The following is a 14,852-nucleotide window of genomic DNA, read 5'->3' on the forward strand; positions in this document are numbered from 1 at the left end:
ATATCTCGTACTTGATGCGCTGAGAATCCTCCTCTATGGTTGAACCAGTCGGTTTCGCACGGGACATTATCAAGATGACGGTGAGAAAGAAGGGGCAAAGCTTATAGAAGCGAAGATGGAAGTGCAGGGAGGTTGTAGATGCGCATCGTAATTTTTGATCATCAGGCTTCCAGTATTCTTCCTTGCAACGTTAGCTCAGGCGCGAGGTGGCAGTGTTAGGTTGGTTCCAAACTGGAAGTTGGAAGACTTGAAGGAACGTCAATCACCCGGACCGATCGTCCCCCGCCGCGAATGAAGCGGCGACGTCAATTGGAGAAGGACATGGCCGAAGTGAATGACCCGCGCCTTCTTCATTGGCAAGGCGGGTAATATAGGTACAAGGGCTCCACTTATGGCACATTCCCCCGTCATCTCAATTCGGTGGTTCTTGCCTCCTTCACCGCGTTCAGAGACTTCGTGAGAAGTACTCCGTACATGGATCTTGCGAATTTTCTAATCCTCTCTCTCGTCGACGCTTGATTTCTGGGCCCCATGAGGGCTCGAAGTCTCGACACGTACTCTAATTGATTACGATGGCCATCGATACACGGACGGATCAGATCAGAGAATGGAGGTCAATTGTGACGTTGATAGCCTTCTTCCTTGCGAGTAAGTCGTGGTACCTTCGTTGAACAGCCTTTATGTGCATCGCACATGTGTCGCAAATGGATAATTCATTGATTCAATGGGCGCACAGACATCGTCGTACTTTTCCCTTTCCACATCCCAATCTACGTTCCTGCGCGACTGTGGGATGCGGTGTTGAAGGTGCTTCGCAAGCTGCGGGTGATACCGCGCGAGGAAGACACTCACGATGACTTCAAGGAGGGTCGCTTTGAGGGAATATCCCCTCGACGCAAGCGTTTCAAGCGCTTCGACTTCCCAATGAACTCAATCACTGCGCCATTGATCGCCGACTTGTTTCTCCTGGCCATCTTGGCAATTGGCAGGGAGGAAGTGTACGACGGAACCATTGGCCAAAACGGCATCCATCCTCTCGATATCATGGTTTTCTTTCTGACGCTGGCGTACATTGCCATTTCGATTGACGCCTCGGGACTCATTCGGTACTTGGCACTCAAGGTGCTTCAATGGGGAGGCAAGGTCGGCTACCGGTTGTTCTTCTACCTCTACGCCTTTTTCTTCTGCCTGGGCACCTTCATCGGCAACGATCCCATTATCTTGTCCGGCACGGCCTTCCTCGCCTATATGACCCGAATCTCGAACAACATCAAGTACCCAAGAGCGTGGATCTTCACCCAGTTCTCCATAGCCAACATCGCCTCAGCCATTCTCGTCTCATCCAATCCGACCAACCTCGTGCTTGCAGGTGCCTTCGACATCAAGTTCGTCGAGTACACGGCCAACATGGTTGTGCCAGTCGTCGTCACGGCCATCGTCTTGTTCCCGTTTCTCCTCTACATCATCTTTGCAGACAAGAAGCTCATCCCCGAGTCCATTGAGATGTTTCAACCGCCAGAGGAGGCCATGCAATCGAAGCCCGTCAACCCCAACATCCCGAACCCCAGAGGAGCCGCAAGCAATGCCGATCAAGCGCCCGAGAGCAGTCCGCAAGCACAGTTGCTCTCAGCCATTGAGATTTTGAACCCCTGGCTTGACAAGGGAGGAGCTGCCTTTGGCGCTGTTGTCATGTCGGTGACCCTAATTACGGTCCTGGCTCTCAATGCCGCAAACGTTAAACCGAAGGATGATCAGCACCTGCAAGTCTTTTGGGTCACTTTACCGGCCGCTTTTATCATGCTATGCTGGGACCTGGCGTTCGGCTGGTCCCACAGAAAAGAGACTCGCCGCATAGCACAACAGGGACGAGAGGGACAGGATGAGGAGCTTGTCAGGGCAGAGGAAGGCATTAGAGAGAAGGGCAACGCGGGCATATTGGGCCAAGAAGACACAAGCTTGGCCCGAGAGACGACAGAGATGTCGCCAATGTCACATGCAACCAGACCAGAGATTCATATCCAAGATACCGACCTTCTGGAAGATAAGGAACGCCTCGGAGTTGCAAATGAGGAAGTTTCGCCAGTCAGCAACGATTCGAGCACGAATGCGTCGGAGCGGAACGCTACTGATGCCGAGTTCATGATTACTCCAGCAATCCCAGCATCAGGAAACAGCGACAGTGTGACCGGCAATGCAGGCCCGCAGCTCATATCTTCACAGTCTACAGCTGTGGAAAGAACGGAGAAGGCCGATATCAGCAAAACACCGAGCGAGGGTTCTACGGAAAGTAGGAGACGAGCTGTGCCAGCTGCGGCCAGTGGGCCTGGCGAAGCACAAACGCTGCCAGATGGGGTTACGGATATTGAGAAGGGGACCACTGGAAGACAATCCCGCCGAAGCTCGAGTTTCCGCTCCAAGAAGCAACCGGCGACGCTGGTATCGCGCTTCAAGGACGGGTATCGTTGGTCACAAGAGACATTCCCCACGGTGATGGCGGTGCTATCTCATCTACCCTTCGCCCTCGTCCCTTTTGCCTTTGCCATGTTCGTCCTTGTGCAAGCTCTCGTAACCAAGGGCTGGGTGCCGGTGTTTGCGTACGGATGGGATCACTGGGTTGAAAAGACGGGAACAATTGGTGCCATTGGTGGCATGGGGTTCCTCTCGGTCATCCTCTGCAACGTGAGTATTTGCCCGTCCAGATCTGGTTTGACCATGACGTTATACCATATAAAGGCTGACTTTTGTGATCTTTCTTTAGTTCGCGGGTACAAACATTGGCACCACAATCCTACTCTCCCGCGTGATCCAGGCATGGCAGCAGATCCATCGAGAAAACGGTGTTCCCATCAGCGAGCGCACCTTCTGGGCAACGGTTTACAGTATGGCTCTCGGCGTCAACTATGGAGCCTTCAGCACTGCCTTTAGCGCATCGTTGGCTGGCCTGCTGTGGAGGGACATTCTGGAGAGAAAGCACATCTTTGTCAGCAGGAGGGACTTTGCAAGGGAAAACATACCCATCATCGCCATTGCCATGACGGTCGGTTGCACGGTTCTGGTTGGGGAGATTTACATTACTCGAACGGACGATGCGTATCCGCTGTGAGCTTGATATTAATCAAGCAGATGACTGGGCGAGGTTCATGAGTTGACGGCCATCATATAGAAGACTGGAGACGTTTTAGAGATCCAAAAGATACCCCCATTTGAATGGAAATGACCGTCAGTGGATAACATTCGTCTGGATGAGGCCAAGACGACGGGTATTCGTCAACGTCATCTAAAGCTGAGTGATGCTTAATGCGGGAGAGAATGAGAGCACGCCAGACTACAGAATAACCCCAGACTGGACGGCACCACACTCCGCCACAAGCACGACATCACAAACGGGATCAATTGACTTATGACCAAAGAACAAGTCATTCGCCACACTCGGAGCGGGCATCGTGCAGCCGTCCCGTCTCGACTGCGGCATGAAGAGCGGGAGGGCTGTGTAGAGGGGGGCATGCAGACTGTCATTGAATGCATTTCCGCAGGCAGGCGAGTACCGTACGAACATTGGATTATTGCGGATGGCGTGCAGCAGGGCTGTGGCTGTGTAGTGAACATCAACCCGGGGGGGCTCTGCTGCGTGATGCAACGCGGGCTTCGTCTTTTGTTTTGCCATGCATTCTGCATTCTGCGCATAGCCTATGAGGGGTTATGAAGAGATCAGGTATTGCTTCTGCTGTAAGGCCCATAGAAGATTTCTCGGTCTGCCTTGACGAGGCGCGTAGGAGTTCACCCGTTGGGCCCGGCAAAGTTGAGGGTCTTTGGCAGGCATCTTTAACTAGGGTCTCATTCACCAAGACCAACTCACTTTTGTCGAATTCGCTCATAGGCGGGGGTTGCGGAAAGAATTATGGTCAATAACCGCAAATCGCGGTTCAGCGCTTATCGCTCACTCGGGTCCTTGGTAAGGTAACATTGAGCAGAGTCGTGAAAATAGCACCGCCGCGCTGCTGTGCCGTCACCAGGTTCTCACTCACTGGCGATCCACAGTGTCGTAATGTAGACTCACGACAATGGGGTTTACCGTTTGACCGCGATCATGATCCATTTCCGGACGTCAGCGGAGGGTTGTGTGCATGTGTCTCAGTCATGATCTTCTGGTTCAGCCAGCCCCCCATTCACCAATGAGATTGCCCCGCTGCCGAGGGTCGGATTCGTGGAAGCTGTAGGTAAGCTGAGGCAGCAGGATACAGCAGCTTCACCCCTACCGACGACAACGGCTGCGGGGTTTCCCAGGTTGTGATTGATGGAGCATGGGGGAGGGGACGGCACGGGAGGAATGGGAGGATGCCTGGAGAGGGGCAGAGGGGTTCGTCGGTTCGATGGGGGACGGAAGATCAGCGTCTGTCAGCACGGGAGGGGACGGGGTTGCTTACTGCATGAGCTGGTCCGAGGAGCTCTGGGCTGTTGATTCAGTCTTTGAGTGTGAACTTGTGTAAGTCGGGTGCGTCTCTACGGCGTGGACGGGCGGGCGCATCCGGATCAAGGTCTTGGATCTTGTTTTTGGTTGAAGGCTGAGAGATGTTGTCCGGAAGAGATGAGTGGTTTCCTCGATTCCAAAGGATCTCGGCTTCAGAGGGAAAAGACGGGATGGACTCTTCAAAGTTCGACCCTGCTTTCACTGGCCAAAGCACCCGGGCGAATTGAGTTGTGGGATGAAGAGTTGAGACGCTGGAAGCATGCAGTCTTCTGCCCGAGAAGAAGGGAAATGTTTCACCCCATTGATGCAGGCAGGTCGTTGATGGTAGGCCGTGCTCTTGCTTCAGTCTGCCATGCAGCGCAGGACTCTGCTAGAGAGCTTTTCCCAAGTTCTCGCCAGTCGGGATGGTTAATGGCTCGGGTTTAGCTATGGTCATTGACTTTGACTTGGAATCTCCGAACTTCAGATAGATGCAGGGGATGTTTGAGAATCGGGCGTTGTCTCTTCTCCCCCACCCTCCGCACAACAGGGTTGGGTTTGAATCCTTCGCGGGAAAGACGGCATGAACCGAGGCTGTTTAGGGCTCTTCTGCAAATCGAGCCTCCGAAAATAATCTCGACGAAAAGAAACGCGAGATGACTTTGAGTACTGCTCTCTTACCCAGTGTCACTAGGTAGCGCGGCAGATACAGTATTATACCGTCTGCCTGGGATAGCCATTGTAGCTAAGGTATTGATGAGCAGTATACCATATTCCAGTGAAGCTCAGTCCGCTCCCAAACAAGTCGAATATCGTAAAGTCAACTCGAAGAGCATCCCATCTCCCAGGATCCTCCATCCCATTCTTCTTCCGTGGGGTCCAAGTGTCTCCATCCGGAGTTCATGGGTAAGGCAGAGGGTATCCCGCGGTGCTCACACGTCCGGAATTCATCACACTCGAACGGGGTTTGCAGTTGCAGCGACTAACGTCCTCACCATTTTCGCATGCAGGAACGTACATCGACTGTCTTGCTTCTGTTTCTTACATTGACTTTCGGATTGCGGCCTTTTCCCCTTGATTTCACCAATGCAAGTATGATTCTTATCATGGAATCTCTTTCTTCTCGCCGAGGGCTATCCCGGAGAGATCCTGCAGGCTCGCTGTTGATGCAGTCGCCGTTTTGAAACGGCCGCGCTGCAGCGAAGGAGGTGCGTGGGAGTGATCAATGCGCCCGTTGGATGAGATATGGACAGAGTTTTTGGTTTTGTTCTTTCAACGTTTTCCTGCCAAAACAGTCTTAATAGATTCTGTTTGAACCATTTCAGCTGAAGCGAGTGAGAGAAAGGGTTCAAGGTGCAAAATGGGACGATGGCTCTGAATGGGATGTTGGACCCGACTCGTAGCACTTACCACTCGCGGCTGAAAAAGCCACATATTGTGCCTCGTGCTCTTTCGTGTTACCTTAATACTTTAATTTGTTGAGCCGTTGATTGCCTCCCCGGCCCGACTTTGGCCAAGCCGATTCTTCGCATCATGTTACTGCCAAGCCGAGTCTTTTCTTTGTGTAAGTTGCGAGAGGGCGGGCTGAGAATTCAGAAACGTTTACCGAACGTTGGGACCTGTGGCAATGGGAAAGGGGGACATGAGAGAGAACAAAGGAGCCAGAGCCTGGATGCGGCGGGCAAACAATGTGAGCGTTGTCCCCGGCGGTGCGGTGTTTAATCGAGGGATTGTGATTCCTTTGTTTGGTTGGGTAGAAACTAATCGAGGTAGTCGCATGATTGCCCGTTTTGATGCAACCTCGCTCAATCACCAGCTTGCAGAGTGAGTGGGGGAAAAGGATGAGTGAGCGGGTTGCGTGAGTGAAGTCTTCAGTGAGTGAACTCATGAGTGAGTGAGTGACTTGCAGCAGTAGCAGCGCCTCACTAACACGACGGGGTCCGCGTTCAGGTCACCACCGACAGGGTGTGCGTCCAGGATCTACACTCCAAGTATCCGTACAGCTGCAGATGGTGGTGTTCCAGCTCCGCCCCGCGGGTCCTTCGCCTTTCCGCCATGGCGCCCGCGAACGAGCGAAGAAGCTTCTCCAGCGTGTGTGTTCGTCCACGGAGTCCAGCTCGGCCCACGAAGCACACCACGCCGGGCTGCTGCTGCTGCTGGACTGTAAGGCGTCAGGGTTTTTGGCTGGACCGAGCGGATCTGAGAAAGCTGATTGAGCGCCTAGGCTAAGCCGAGTTGAGGTAGATCCTCGTGGACCCGTTGTGGTACCTTGTTCTAAGTTTGGGAGAGCCACGCTTAGGTTCTCTTCTTTTCTCTCTGTCAGACTGTGGTTCAGTGCAACATTACTGCGCAGTCTCTTTCGCTTTACCAAGACCAACAAGCCTCGATGTGTCTCCAACGCAGATCAGCCAGGCAGACGAGCACCATGGTCCCAGAGACTGACGCAAGTCAAGTGTTTCTCGTTTGTGATATGAATTGATAGATATGGAACGATCTAGGGAGAACATTAGGCATACGTTTAGGACAACCTTCGGCCTTATCCGTTTCCTCGCCGCCGCAAAGAAAGCCGCCGCAAGAAACATGAACCGCCCCAAAAAGTCCAGGCAAATCCCTTTCCAGACACACCACATACCCTTGGATCCCCGCGGTTGGTCGGGGGGCGGATCTGTTTCCCTGCTGCGGGAGAACAGGGATGCTAGCACGACGAGAGCAACACGGCCAATTATAGCCGCATCGCATGGCGCCGGGCGAACGATTCGCGAGCATGGTTCATGGTCCAACCCGAAGTACAGAAAGAGCAGTTGTAAGTTGTGAGTGGCATCGCTGCGGCAGAAACAGCGCCTTATGGGGTACACTCACACGGCTACGGCTACTATTCCCAAACATTTACCCTCTTTTTTCGTTTCTGTTTCTGCTTTTCCTTCCCCAGTCCCGTCCCATCCTCATCCACCATGTCCGCAGCTGGGCGATATGCACACTCCCAACCCATGAATCTTTTGCGCGAGTGTGAGTGGAAAAGGCCAAGGCATCGACGGATGCCGGCCACTCAGCGGTAGAGATACCCTCTCTGCCTTGCAGTTGCTTCGCTTGCTTCGGCTCGTGCCCTCCTCACGCTGGACAAGGGGTCTGATAGGATTCCTCCCCCTCCATGGCCATGCTTGCTTGCATGGAAGCTCTTGTGAAGCTCTCTCATCTCAATGCGAAAGAAGTAGCCATTGTGTCTCGCAAGGGAAGATTCAGAAACCATGTAATAAAGGGGACCTCTCATCCCTCCTTCTGTCATCCCTTTTCCCCTCACACTCTGATCACCATTCCCCATCATCACCACACGGGCTTTTTATTTAGAGAGGGTCTACGCACAGAGCTGTCTATTCTCGTCCCCGTCATCGAACAAAAAGCTCCGAGCGGAATCAACAGAACAACAACCCCATTCTGCCTGTACTTACACACATAAACATTGGTGATGTCTTCGCTTGGGTGCAGTCGTCCGGAGCATCATTGACCATCCGCACAAACACACCCCTACTTCTGCTCCACGCCCCCCTTCCGCCCACCTTATCCGTCACACTGGCACCACCGGAGACCGGCGCTGGCGTACACTATCGCGGCACCATCTTTTTACTACCTTCTCTCAACTTCTATCCCGCCCCAAAGCTCAGCTACGACTCTCGGATCTAGAAGGGGAAAGGGCAAGCAGAAGAGTACAGACCCCGGGGCGGGGCCTAAACGGACTACGACTTGGCGACTAGGACTGCATGTTGTTCAAAGTCCCGCTGTCAACAAACATAACGCTCAGTTCTCTTGCTGCCCGCAACGTCAACATAAGAAGACATGGCACCTGCCATCTCCGACATACTCAGACGAGAAGAAGCAAGAATACAAACAACATTTCAAGCAACAACGACGACAATAGCAATAGCAACAGCATCTCCTTCACACACATCACCAGCACAAACAACATCACCAACAACACCAACAACACCAACACCAATAGACGCAAGCAACGGCATCGGCGGCACACCAGGAAACATTGAATCACCCTCCTCTGCCGGAACAACAACGGTTCTCATCATCGTCATCCTCTGCTGCGCATCCGCCATCATGTCGGCGACGTTATTCTACATCTTTGACCGCAAAAAGAACGCCCAGTTCCGCGAGGCGTGTAAGCGGGACCCCTACCTCACGCGGAAGGAATTCGCCCGCCGGCGCAAGCTCAGCGCCCTGGAGAGGCTGGAAGAAGAGGAGCTGCAGCGGAGCATCATGATTCGCAAGTCGCTTGCGAGTCGTGGGCCGTCGAGGAGTAATAGCTGCGAGGACGTGTTTGATCTCTCTTCTATGCAGGAGCAGCACCACCGCCGCCACCACCACCACCACCAGATGACGGATTTGGATATGCCGGAGCCCCCGCGGGGCAGGCAGCAGATGAGGGAGCATCGGGAGGATTTACACCATGGGCGACAATTATCTGGGGAGTGGGCGCCTAGTGAGGGGAGAAGCAGGTCCGGGTCGGAGACTTCAAGTTCGGCTTCGTCTGCGAGGCGGGCTTATACTGGGCCGGGGTGTTCCGGCGTGGATGCCGAGGGGGCCGGGGTCCCGTTGACGCCGGAGTCGACTGGGCCAAGCCGGTCGGTTCTGGATAAGGAGACTGCGCCGCCGCCGATTCACCCGATGGAGGAGATTACGCGACCGTTACCGGCGGTGCCCAGATCTGATGGCACTTCACACTTTTCATGAGGCCAGGACTGGAGTTGGGGTGTGTTGTGGTTACGAGACATGATGAGCGAAATGCCTCTACCTTGAAGAGGACGGGGGCTAAAGGTTTGCCCCGGTGTGTATTCTTGTACCTTCTTTTACCGTACATTTCTTTTGTATTGATACCCACGATCGAATATATGTCAGTATTTCTGACTCAAATTTGGTTTATTTGCAATCAGTGAGAGACCGGCGCGTTGCGAAGGAAGGTATTGGTTGACTTACACCTTCCTCGGCGGACTGGAACATTCGAGATGACAAAAATCGAAAATCGGAGGTTGACAGTAGACCCACTCACCTGATGAGGTAAGCAAGGTGAGGTTGACCGAAATAAGGTTGCCGAGTCCCTCGCACTTGCCTTGTGTCCTGCCTGCTGAGTCATCTCCGAAAACTGCCTGCCTAAGGTCTTACAGGGTGGTCAAAGTCCTCGTCCGTAATCCGAAACCTCAGCCTCGACTCTCTCCCACTACAACCCACTTCACGTCACTCGCTCGCCGCACGAAAGATCGTCGTCTGCATTCGCCGCAACGAAATCTCGAGAAAACGTCGCATCGACTTTTTTCAGAGCAACTTTGCGACCGTCGTATACGAGTCCTTCGAGCCGCGCGACCCTGGTACATTGCGCCGTACCATCTCAAGCCTTTGTTCGCCACTTCACACGTCTCGGACGCCTTCACTGGTAGAATCGGTCGGCTGGCAAACAAAGCCTTTCTCTCCCTCGTCTCCTCTCCTCCCTCCCCCGCAAAATCGTCTTTCGTGACTTCCGTCAAAGGACAATTCATTTGGTGAGAGAGGACATTCCTGCCGAAAGTCAGGAAGTCATGGCTCACCTTTATCTCTTGAAATAGTTAGGGCATCCCCGAGCGCTTTCGTCATTCTCCCGCTGAACGCCCACCCCGTTCATCAAGAAAACGCCGATCAAGTAGCCTGAGGATTCTCTATCTATATACATTCGCCTACTGCCTCGGCGTGGGATCGAGACTCGACCTCGGTTCCGAAGCAGCTTCTAGCATCGTCCTTTGAGACGATCGTTTATTGAGCGAAGTAGCCGTCGCCCAAAAAACACCGCCAAGCTGCATTCGCCGCTCTTCGTTCAGCTTCATACCGATCTTCTTTGGACAGCGCAAACCAGCGAGCCGACAGAAGAAACCTACCAAGCAGTCGTCAATAAGCGAAAAGAACTCCGGCGGAGAAGAAAGGAGCTCAGACGTCGTCGCAAAGTCTTCGACGAAATCAATAACATCTACACTGCTAAGCCGTACAAGCCCAAGATGCTCGGCCCCAATGGAGCCGCGACGGACGAGAATGCCGAGGGCTTTAAGGATGACCTCAACTGCGTCGTGATGTGTCCCGACTGCAAGGAGTACCCTCCCAACTTGGTTGAGGAGTTTTCCTCTGGCGACATGGTGTGTGGTTCTTGCGGCCTCGTCGTCGGAGACAAGATTATCGACACCCGCTCAGAATGGCGTACATTTGCCAACGACGACCAGGGCAACGACGATCCCTCCCGTGTCGGTGACGCCGTCAACCCCCTGCTCAACGGCTCACAGCTTGAGACCACCATCGCATTCGGTGATGGTAGAGACTCTAAGCAACTTGCCCGTCTCCAGAATAAGTCTCAGAACGACAAGGCTAGCAAATCTCTGATGCAGGCGTACAAGGAGATTGGTGCCTTCTGCGATAGTATCAACCTGGGCAAGAACGTCTCTGATGCGGCCAAGCACATCTTTAAGCTGACGTACGACCACAACTTCATGAAAGGCAAGCCGCAGGAGGCTGTCATCGCAGGCTGCATTTTCATTGCGTGTCGTCAGACTGGTGTCGGCCGTACCTTCCGCGAGATCTTCCAGGTCACCCATGTGTCGAAGAAGGAAATCGGCAGGGTTTTCAAGCAGCTCGAGTCTTTCCTCCAGAAGATCAAGGAGGAGAACCCGCGTGGTGCCGGCTCTCTTTCCAATCTGGACGGCTACAAGGCCAGCGCGTCTACCAGTGCCGAGGACCTCTGCACTCGTTTCTGCTCCAACCTCAACTTCCGCAATGCGCAGAAGATTGAAAACGTCTCGCGCGCGCTCGCACGCAAGACGTCGAGCGTCTCTGAGTTGGCTGGTCGTTCGCCTCTGTCCGTCGCCGCCGCCTGTATCTATATGGCATCTCACCTCATGAAGGAATCGAGAACCTCCAAGGAGATTGCCTCGGTGGCAGGCGTCAGCGACGGCACCATCAAGACAGCCTATCGGTTCTTGTATCAGGCTCGCGATAGACTCATCGAGAAGGAGTGGGGCGCGGACAAGAAGGCAATCGATAATCTTCCGGTTAACTAGAAGGTTTCTGGTCGCCTTTTCAACTGCTTAGACACTGCTCATCCCCAAGGCGAGGCAGAGGAAATGGCCTCCATCAAAGTCGAGGCGGGAGATTTCGGAGAAGACGCGAAACTTTTGACTATCAAATAGGAGTAGGACATCACGTCAAGACGAACTTCTGGAAGCCTCGTGCAGCCGGCTGCATTATTTTGGTCGTTGGCAGCGACTGCGAAACACAAAAATATCCATGGGCGTTTAGGGGTGGTTTCCCTGTGCCCGCCGTCTCAGTCCGTCGATCGGTTCTAGTCACCTGGAATGGTGCAACCTCGAAGCTCTTGGAAGATTAGAGCTGGAGGGTCCGATTGCCGACGAGACAGATTTGCTTTTTTGCTCGCTTGCGTGGTGAGGTTTGGGATGGAGACTCTGGAATTATTAGGACTGGGGTGGCTTAATTGCATAATCATTGCGGACATTCCCAGATTGCTGCTTGGTTTCTTTCTTACCAAGAGGATTCATAGCATAGACAGCACGAATCACAACATGCTTTCAGTCATGAGGTTGCGCTGATATTCCAGTGAGCCTGATATGCTTGACCAGAAATAGTAATGAGACGAGAAACAACAGTGAGGCCGTAGAGGTACAGCTTAACAAGGTTCTTTCTGATGAAGCAATTCGTAGATGGGCGTGTATACAGTGTTTAAAAGCCGTGCGATGTATGATTTACACTGACCAAACGACCAATCAGATACCACCTCAGTCCCCAATGACTTTTTCCGACCACAGGGAAAGCTGAGCCTTGCTTCGCGACGCGACTCCATCTACCAGCGCCGATTGACCATCGTTCAGCCTTGCACTGCACCGAACTTGCGAATTGCGCCCACAAATCTCCATCTCAACTTCACCATCCGCCTTGCGCCCTCGACACGCGCGCCTCACAATGTCCGGACGTCGTTCTCGGTCCGGCAGGGCTGCCGCCAAGCGCGCCTCTGCTGCGCTACGTAAGTTCAAGCTTTCCCCGACTATTCACCTTTAGTCGCGACGTGGGAGCTGCATAGCCCGTAATTTGATTCCGTGAATGGCTTGCAACATGACGGAGACGGAACATCTGCTCGAAGCTTCTCCCACGGCTCGTTTACTTGTGGGATGCGAGCGCATGGCGCCTCAATGGTTTCCTCCTCGCTTCGCGTACCCCTCCATTCCCAACAGCTACCCCTCGAACAAGTCGCTGTCCCAGCCATGGAAATTGTCAGAAATCACAAGTAAAAGCTGCTTGCTGACTGACTGGCGAACATAGAAAGCACGCCCAGAGCCTTTGAAGGCATCGACGATGACGAGCCCGTCCCCGAAGCTGTCGAGTCCGAGCCCGAGCATGAGGCGCCACCCGAAGAAGACGAAGAGGATGAGGAGGAAGAAGAAGAAGAGAAGGCAAACGAGTCAGGCGATGAAGAGGAAGCCGCCGACGAAGACGGAGAGGAGGAAGAGGAAGAGCAAGCAAACGACGAGGGAGAGGAATCTGAACCTTCAGCCAAAGAACCCACTCCCCCGGCCGAGCCTGTGGTGCGTCGCAAGCGACTAGGACGGCCTCCGAAGAACAAGCCACCGGGCTGGGACAACATGATCACGGTACCCGCATCCGAAGCCGACACTCCGCGACGTAGAGGTCGTGGAGGCTGGCGCGGCCGCGGCGGACGCCGGCCCGCGCCTGGACAAGCACCTCCCAAGCTCAAGCAGGTGATTGACAAGGAGGGCACAGAGGTCGACATTGTCGACGACGAGTGCGTGCTTCCCGAGGACGCGGAAGGCGAGACAAAGGTCGACAAGCTCGGTAATCTCCAGGGCGGCCGCCAGTACCGCTGCAGAACATTCACGGTCAAGGATCGCGGCGAGAGGCAGTACATGTTGTCGACGGAGCCCGCCCGTTGCGTCGGGTTCCGCGACAGTTACTTGTTCTTCAACAAGCACCCGAAGCTGTACAAGATTATCGTGAGCGACGACGAGAAGATGGACATGATTGAGCGGAATATCATTCCCCACTCATACAAGGGCCGTGCGATAGGTATCGTCACGGCGCGATCCGTCTTTGTCGAGTTCGGCGCGAGGATTATTGTGGGAGGTCGGAATATCGTGGACGACTACCGCGTGGCTGACATGCGCGCCTCTGGCATCATCGAGGGACACGTTGCGGACCCGTCAGACGTCTTCAACCCCAACGAGCCGTACAACACAAATCAGTATGTCGCGTGGTTCGGCGCCAGTGCCGTGTACCATACCAACCAAACACCGGCTGCTTCGGATCCTCTTGCTGGTTTGACAGAGGTGAAGAAGAAGAGGGTCAACGTGAATGATACGAACTGGCAACTGGAGCACGCTCGTGCTGCTAGGTGGGTTTATATACATCAATCATTACTGTGCCACATACTAACAAAGCTCAGCGAGTTCAACAGTCGTCTTAATGCCATCCGGATGGCAACACTGCGGAACGGCGCATACGACATTCACACCAACCTGATGCAGAAGCCAGTCAACACGCAACCCACTCGCGCCCGCGTCGAGAGGGTCACTCCCGGCAACACAAGCGATTCGAACAGCGCATTCCCCTCGGTACCCTCAGCTGTGCAGCGCAACTTCAACGTGGTGGACATTGTCTACGAAATACCGCGCGCGGGCGTCCAATCCGCCGGAAAGCGACCCGCCGAGGTCCCCGACTTCCTGAAACCCTTCAACGGCATCCTGGCCATCGGCGACGACCTCAAGGCCCTCTTGCCGCCGGAGTGCCGCGAATCCCTCGAGAGGCACCAGGACCAGCAGCGGGAGTTCGAGTCGCGCTTCGGCGACGAGAAGGACAAGATGGCAAGGGGTAACCTGCAGATCGACAAGGCGATTGTGCCGCAGGGCAAGCACTCTTAGAAGGAGCTGATTGCGATCCCCGGCTTCTATCCCGCGCCTGACGGCCGCTTCGCATCGGCGATGGGCAGGAACGAATGCAGCTTTTGCGGTGGTAATGTGAGGGTGTGCGGTCACGGGAGGGAGAGGAGGGCGGTGTTTCATACGAGGCATCTTGGTGCCGTCAGGGCTGAAGCTGTTGCTGCTCGGAAGATGATGAAGTCGGAGTCTTTTCAGGGCAAGATGCCGAATGGACCGCCTTCCCTTTCCAAGATGGCGAGCGCGGGTGTTGAGTCACCCAAGAGGGCGACGAATGGGGTTATCACCCGGGGCGTGAAGCGCTCTTCGGATGGACTTGGTTCAGGTGAGGCTGTGGGGAAGAGGGTTAAGATCCAGTCTGATGTATTCCGCGGTGGCATTTGAAGTTGAAGGTGAAGATGAACAAGGAGAGGCATGGTATGCTCGATGGA

At 54.2% G+C, this 14,852-nt stretch overlaps 5 protein-coding genes across 5 annotated transcripts; all 5 read left to right on the plus strand.

Annotated features, from left to right (window-relative positions):
* Positions 1-572: 572 nt before the first annotated feature.
* CTAM01_12980 (arsenite efflux transporter) lies at positions 573-3,103 on the plus strand (the record flags this gene model as incomplete). The annotated part of the gene is made up of 3 exons (XM_060528985.1): positions 573-648; positions 737-2,679; positions 2,759-3,103. The coding sequence occupies 3 exons, from the start codon at positions 573-575 to the stop codon at positions 3,101-3,103; spliced, it is 2,364 nt and encodes a 787-aa protein (XP_060376405.1).
* Positions 3,104-8,278: 5,175 nt separating this feature from the next.
* Positions 8,279-9,181, plus strand: CTAM01_12981 (uncharacterized protein; the record flags this gene model as incomplete). Its single annotated transcript, XM_060528986.1, has 1 exon — positions 8,279-9,181. One exon carries the CDS (start codon positions 8,279-8,281, stop codon positions 9,179-9,181), a length of 903 nt encoding a protein of 300 aa, XP_060376406.1.
* A 433-nt stretch (positions 9,182-9,614) lies between these two features.
* Positions 9,615-11,520, plus strand: CTAM01_12982 (transcription factor TFIIB; the record flags this gene model as incomplete). The annotated part of the gene is made up of 2 exons (XM_060528987.1): positions 9,615-9,813; positions 10,322-11,520. Coding segments are annotated over 2 exons (1,398 nt in total), but the record flags the coding sequence as incomplete, so codon positions are not given.
* Positions 11,521-12,436: 916 nt separating this feature from the next.
* CTAM01_12983 (chromatin remodelling complex subunit) lies at positions 12,437-14,406 on the plus strand (the record flags this gene model as incomplete). Its single annotated transcript, XM_060528988.1, has 3 exons — positions 12,437-12,497; positions 12,794-13,880; positions 13,932-14,406. The coding sequence occupies 3 exons, from the start codon at positions 12,437-12,439 to the stop codon at positions 14,404-14,406; spliced, it is 1,623 nt and encodes a 540-aa protein (XP_060376408.1).
* Positions 14,407-14,466: 60 nt separating this feature from the next.
* CTAM01_12984 (uncharacterized protein) lies at positions 14,467-14,805 on the plus strand (the record flags this gene model as incomplete). Its single annotated transcript, XM_060528989.1, has 1 exon — positions 14,467-14,805. One exon carries the CDS (start codon positions 14,467-14,469, stop codon positions 14,803-14,805), a length of 339 nt encoding a protein of 112 aa, XP_060376409.1.
* Between the last annotated feature and the right edge of the window lie 47 nt (positions 14,806-14,852).

Source organism: Colletotrichum tamarilloi (genome assembly GCF_030869305.1).
Source record: "Colletotrichum tamarilloi strain Tom-12 chromosome Unknown Scaffold_86.1, whole genome shotgun sequence".
In the NCBI taxonomy this organism is placed as follows: domain Eukaryota; kingdom Fungi; phylum Ascomycota; class Sordariomycetes; order Glomerellales; family Glomerellaceae; genus Colletotrichum; species Colletotrichum tamarilloi.